The sequence below is a fragment of the Jaculus jaculus genome, chromosome X, assembly GCF_020740685.1.
Source record: "Jaculus jaculus isolate mJacJac1 chromosome X, mJacJac1.mat.Y.cur, whole genome shotgun sequence".
Lineage (NCBI taxonomy): Eukaryota > Metazoa > Chordata > Mammalia > Rodentia > Dipodidae > Jaculus > Jaculus jaculus.
This window is the reverse complement of record NC_059125.1, coordinates 132,100,350-132,106,289: the sequence shown is the minus strand read 5'-3', so window position 1 is coordinate 132,106,289 and position 5,940 is coordinate 132,100,350. Positions and strand designations below refer to the sequence as shown.

General features: G+C 44.1%; 1 protein-coding gene across 1 annotated transcript; it reads left to right on the top strand.

The window, feature by feature from the left end:
* The first annotated feature begins 4,417 nt into the window (after positions 1-4,417).
* LOC123456707 (pre-mRNA-splicing regulator WTAP-like) lies at positions 4,418-4,998 on the top strand. Its single transcript, XM_045140848.1, has one exon. The coding sequence runs from the start codon at positions 4,437-4,439 to the stop codon at positions 4,890-4,892; it is 456 nt and encodes a 151-aa protein (XP_044996783.1). The 5' UTR covers positions 4,418-4,436; the 3' UTR covers positions 4,893-4,998.
* The last annotated feature ends 942 nt before the right edge of the window (positions 4,999-5,940 follow it).

The window sequence follows — 5,940 nt, the reverse complement described above, 5'->3', positions numbered from 1 at the left end:
TTTCTTTTTTTAATTAATTATTTATTTATTTATTTGAGAGCAACAGACACAGAGAGAAAGACAGATAGAGGGAGAGAGAGAATGGGTGCGCCAGGGCTTCCAGCCTCTGCAAACGAACTCCAGACGCGAGCCCCCCCTTGTGCATCTGGCTAACGTGGGACCTGGGGAACCGAGCCTCGAACCGGGGTCCTTAGGCTTCACAGGCAAGCGCTTAACCACTAAGCCATCTCTCCAGCCCTTCTTTTATTTTTATTATTGGAGTCAAGGCCTCATCATATAATCCAAGCTGGTCTTTCACTGGGGATCTTCCTGTTTTTGGCCTCCCAAGTGGTAGAATCACTGGTGTGTTCCAACACATGGTTTTTTCTTTCTCTTTTTCCTTCCTTCCTTTCTTCTTTCCTTCCTTCTATATTTGAGACAGGGACTCTCATGTGTCCTAGGCTATCCATGAACTCACTATGTAGCTGATCCTTCTGCTTCAGCCTCCCAAGTGCTGGGTTGACAGGCAAATACCATCTTACTTCACTTTATTTTTGTGTGGCAAGTCTAACAGACTGGCATTTTTAAAAAAAATTGGGGCTGGAGAGATGGCTTATCGGTTAAGCGCTTGCCTGTGAAGCCTAAGGACCCCAGTTTGAGGCTTGATTCCCCAGGACCCACGTTAGCTAGATGCACAAGGGGGCACATGCGTCTGGAGTTCATTTGCAGTGGCTGGAGGCCCTGGCATGCCCATTCTCTCTCTATACATATACATATACATATACATATACATATACATATACATATACATATACATATACATATACATATACACATATATACATACATACACACACACACACACACATCACACACATATATCTGCCTCTTTCTCTTTGTGTCTGTCGCTCTCAAATATATATAGAGAGAAATAGAGAGAATGGGTGCATCAGGGCCTCCAGTCACTGCAAATGAACTCCAGACACGTGCGCCCTCTTGTGCATCTGGCTAACATGGGTCCTGGGGAATCGAGCCTTGAACCAGGGTCCTTAGGCTTCACATGACTTAACCACTAAGCCATCTCTCTAGCCCCAGACTGGCCTTTTCAGGCGAGAGAGTAAGAGGAAGAGTGAGAGAGAGAATTGGCACGCCAGGGCCTCTATCCACTGTGCTTGAACTCCAGACACGTGTGCCATCACTTGTGCATGTGTGACCTTCTATGCTTGTATCATGATGTGCATCTGGCTTATGTGGGGCCTGGTGAGTCAAACATGGGTATTTTAGGCTTCCCAGGCAAGTGCCTTAAATGTAAAGCCATCTCATTCAGCCCTTCTTTTCTATTTTGTTTGTTTGTTTGGTTGATTGGTTTTGCTTTCTGAGAAATGGTCTTATATCTTATATTGCCAAAGCTGTCCAAGTTGGCTTTGAACTCATGATCTTATTGGCATACCCCCAAGTGCTGGCATTACAGTTGTATGCCAACCACATCCAGTTTTGTTTTATTTTGTTTTGTTTGAGACAGGATCTCCTGTAACCCAGGCTGACCTTAAATTTGCTACTTACCAAAGATGATTCTAAGTTCCTGATCCTCCTGCCTCCACTTCCCAGTGTTGAGAATACAGGTGTGTACCATCATGTCCTGTTTAGCCAGTGCTAACAACCAAATCCAGCACGTCTTGCATACTAGGCAAATACTCTACCAGTGGAGCTATATCCCCAGTACTACCTATTGAGACAAGGTCTCACTATATAACACAAGCTGTCCCGAAATTTACTATATAGCCCAGGTTGGGCCTCAAATTTATGATTATCCTCCTGTCTCAGTCTCCCTTCTTTAGTCTATTTTCCACTTGGGTGATTTGAGTTTTACTGTTGACTTTATTTATTTTTATTGATTGATTTGCAAGTGGCGGGGGGGGCAGAGAATGGGAGCACCAGGGCCTCAAGCCACTGCAAACTCAAGACACATACACTACCTTGTGCATCTGGCTTATATGGGTCCTTGGTAATCAAACCTGGGTCTTTAGGCTTTGTAAACAAGCACCTTAACCACTAAGCCATCTTCCCAGCCCCTATTATTGACTGACTTTGTAAAGCTTTTATATATTCTAAATGAGTCATCTATTGGATTTGTTTCATAAATTTACCAGCTCTATTTACATTTTCATCTTCCTCAAACAATTGTTTTAAAGCAAAAGGTTATTTTTTTTTGTTTTCTGTATCTCCTTTTATTCTTTCTTTTTAAAATAAATTTATTTATTTATTTATTTGAGAGCGACAGGCACAGAGATAGACAGATAGAGGGAGAGAGGGAATGGGCGCGCCAGGGCTTCCAGCCTCTGCAAACGAACTCCAGACGTGTGCGCCCCCTTGTGCATCTGGCTAATGTGGGACCTGGGGAACCGAGCCTCGAACCGGGGTCCTTAGGCTTCACAGGCAAGCCATCTCTCCAGCCCTATTCTTTTTTATTTTTTTATTGACAACTTCCTTTCTCTGAAAAGAAACTTGCAGCCTCACTAACAGAGAAGCCAGGCACATACTATCGGGTCTGCTCTCAGTACATGGCAGGCCCTCCAAGGAAGCAGCAAGAACTACCCAGGTGCCCCATCAGCTTCATCCAGGCCAGGGGTCCAGAGACCAGGTAGATGGAACAGAATGGCCTAGAAGGCCTAGAGTAGAAACTGCTGACAAATGTCAGCCTGTGCCTAGATCCCACTGCTGTGAGACCTCATGGGAAGTGGTAGGAGGCAAGACCTTGGAGGCAGCAACAATAGCGTTATGACAGGCCCTTCCCCAGCCTTAGTGAATGCTAGAACTTAGAGGGGGTTCCCCACTATAGACTTCCAATACAGGAGCAAGCACTGGGACAGGGAGACCTGGATGTAATTGTGACCAGGGGAGCAGCAAGGAGAGGCTGTGCTGAGGAAAGTGAGTCCCTCTGGAGCCAGAAGCTCAAAAAGGGGCCTGACTCCATACAGTCTCTGACAAGGTGACAAGGACAGACATACAGAAGCATGCCAACACACTTTAAGCTTTGTTACAACTAAATCATTTAGTTTCCCCTTGAAGAAATGACTGAAAAACACAACTGTAGAAAAATAAGGCATTCTGAAACATCACATGTTCTCTCTCATATGTGGATCCTAGCTACAAATGACTGGACTTCTGGGTGAGTAGGAAGAAAACTAAGTAGCAGAGGCCAGTAAGCTAGAAAGGAGATATAAAGGGAATAGAAAGGGAGGGAGGGGAAGGCCTAATAGGATGGTATTGTATACATGTAAGTAGAAGAACAGATTACTGGGGGTGAAAAAGCTTAAGTGAGGTCAGGGGAAGAGAATGAGTAAAGAAAAGGTGGAGGGAGGGCTAATCAAAATCTAAAGAATATAAATAAGTTATATGGAAACCTACTTTTTTAGACAATGGAACACTCAGGAGCCATAGATTATTACTAGAAAATTTTCAGTGCTAGGGATGGGATACCTTCCAGTGAGTTGTGGGCCAGGGAGGTCCCTGATGCCCCCCAAACATTACAGCCCATTGCCGAAGCCCTTGGTTTCCCACCAGGAATAGATGGTAAGACCCTATTGCTGAAGATGCCACACACTTGGGCTGCAAGGTCACTGAGAAACCCTGCTGGAGCTGAGCTGAAAACCTCCTCCATGTAGACCAGCTGACAGAAAGCTAGAAAAAGCCATGCTGTATACAGTTCAATGGGAGAGAGAGAATCACCAGTGAAGATACTCAACAGTGGACACTGCAAGCCTTATATTTGGCCAACCAGGCCAAATGAGCCAATGGGTGCAATAGTGGCACATCTATCATGGTGGAAACCAACTGCCCTCTAATTGGACTGGAGGCCCGCTCCATGGGGGGATCACATCTCTGATACTGAAAACCTACAACAGGAGTAGTCATGAGCCCTAGGGGTGTAACGTCTTCTGCTGTCTGGCTAAAAGTATATACTATGCTCACCAAACTGCCCAGTAAGCACGTGTCTTAATGTTCATACCCTTATATATATATATATTTAGTATATGTGCTACTGAAGTGAGCACCATACCCATATATGAATGCTACTCTCACTTTTGGTTAAAGAAGCTTCTCTTTTCAGATGGCAGTGACCTTGGGAGGACTCAGAAGGCACCATGGGGCTGAGAAGTGACAGAGGAAGAGGAGTGCTCACCACTGCAATATCTCTATCACACCTTGCAAGGCTCAGGGTTCATTGTGAAAGAGGTGGTGGAAAGAATGTAAGAGCCAGAGGAAGGGTAGGACTCCTTACAGCGTGCTCCTCCAGACACAGAATGGCCTGCATATCCACGACCTCACAGTGCCTGACACTCCCTATGCAAGACCATCAAAATAGGAGGAAAAGGCCATTTTGTGGCTGCGAGAGCCGCAGATAAAGGGGAGCGTTGGCGCCTGCGCGGCCTCCGTCTGGAGAGTGAGAATTCAAGATGACCAACGAAGAACTTCTTCCCAAAAAGGTTCGGCTGAGTGAGACAGACTTCAAAGTTATGGCCTGGGATAAGTTAATTCTAAGATGGAAAGAGTATGAAGCATATGTTCAAGCTTTGGAGGGCAAGTACACAGATCTTAACTCAAATGATGCCACTGGTCTAAGGGAGTCTGAAGAAAAACTAAAGCACCGACAGCAAGAGTCTGCACGCAGGGAGAACATCCTGGTCATGCAGCTAGCAGCCAAGGAGCAGGAGATGCAAGAGTGTACGACTCCAATCCACTATCTCAAGCAAGACCAGCAGCCGAGTGTTGCCCAACTGAGATCAACAATGGTAGACCCAGCGATCAACTTGTTTTTCCTCAAAATGAAAGGTGAACTGGAACAGACTAAAGACAAACTGGAACAAGCCCAAAATGAACTGAGTGCCTGGAAGTTTACGCCTGATGGGTAAACAAATCATACTCCCCAGTCAAGACTTCCCTGACAGTCCCACCTCGAGAAAGCTGTGGTGGGACAGCCAAGTACTCCTTTCCACACCAAGACTCAGACTTTTTGAGCCAAAAAGCCACATTCCTACACTGTCCAGCTTTTAATGGTTAATGTAAAACTTACCAGATGAACCTTGTGTTTCAGCTTTTTTACCTTCTCCTTCCCCTTGCTTCAGAGGCCTGATGTCGTCTGACTATTCCAAAGAAGAGGCCACCTCCAAAAAATTCCCCTTCTAGAACATGTAGACACTTGAGAAATGTTTCTGTTTGAAGAAAATAGAGGGAGAAGCAGAAGTCTTAAGTCTGTGGCACACTGTGTCTTCAGACAGTTTGGAGGATTGAAAACCTAGAGGTTTTAAATCATGAATTGAACTTGTAAAATTCCAGTAAAATGTACAAACGGAATATGCATTGCTCTCTCTTAACCTTGAGCATAGTGACTTAGAGACACTGTATATCAGTTTTGCCAATAAGACTGTGGACTTCATGATTGCTGAACAACCTGGGTCAAAACTCAAATAAGGTGATATTTGCCTGTAAAGTGTTTACGTGCTAAGTACCAACTTTTAATAGTCAAGAGAAAATCAAATAATAGATGCCAGTACAATTAGTACATATACTTAATCAATTAGTTTTGGGCTCTATATTACATAATAGAGTCTTAAAGCAATGTGGTTCTAATCAATGGTTTTTTCTTTCAATGGTCACGGAAACTGTAGACAATCTTACTTGAGGAATGTACAAACATGAAGGCTTGGTCTCAAACTTGAGGTTTAAACTGTTTTGAAGCATTATGAACATTCATTTCACAACTAGGCTGTATAAGGATACTGGCTGTGATGAGACTCAGTAATCTCTCATCCTATTCAACAGGCACATGTTAAAAAGAACAATGTTGTTGGTGTTAATGGGGGAATGTGTTCCTTCATTGTATTTGGGCCTTTTGTATTGCACTCTGGTATTAAATTAAATGTGCCCTGAAAAAAAATAGGAGGAAAAGATCATGACATC

What these genes read in the sequence shown, in the direction of transcription:
- LOC123456707 (XM_045140848.1), top strand. Translation starts at nt 4,437, where the DNA reads ATGACCAACGAAGAACTTCTTCCCAAAAAGGTTCGGCTGAGTGAGACA.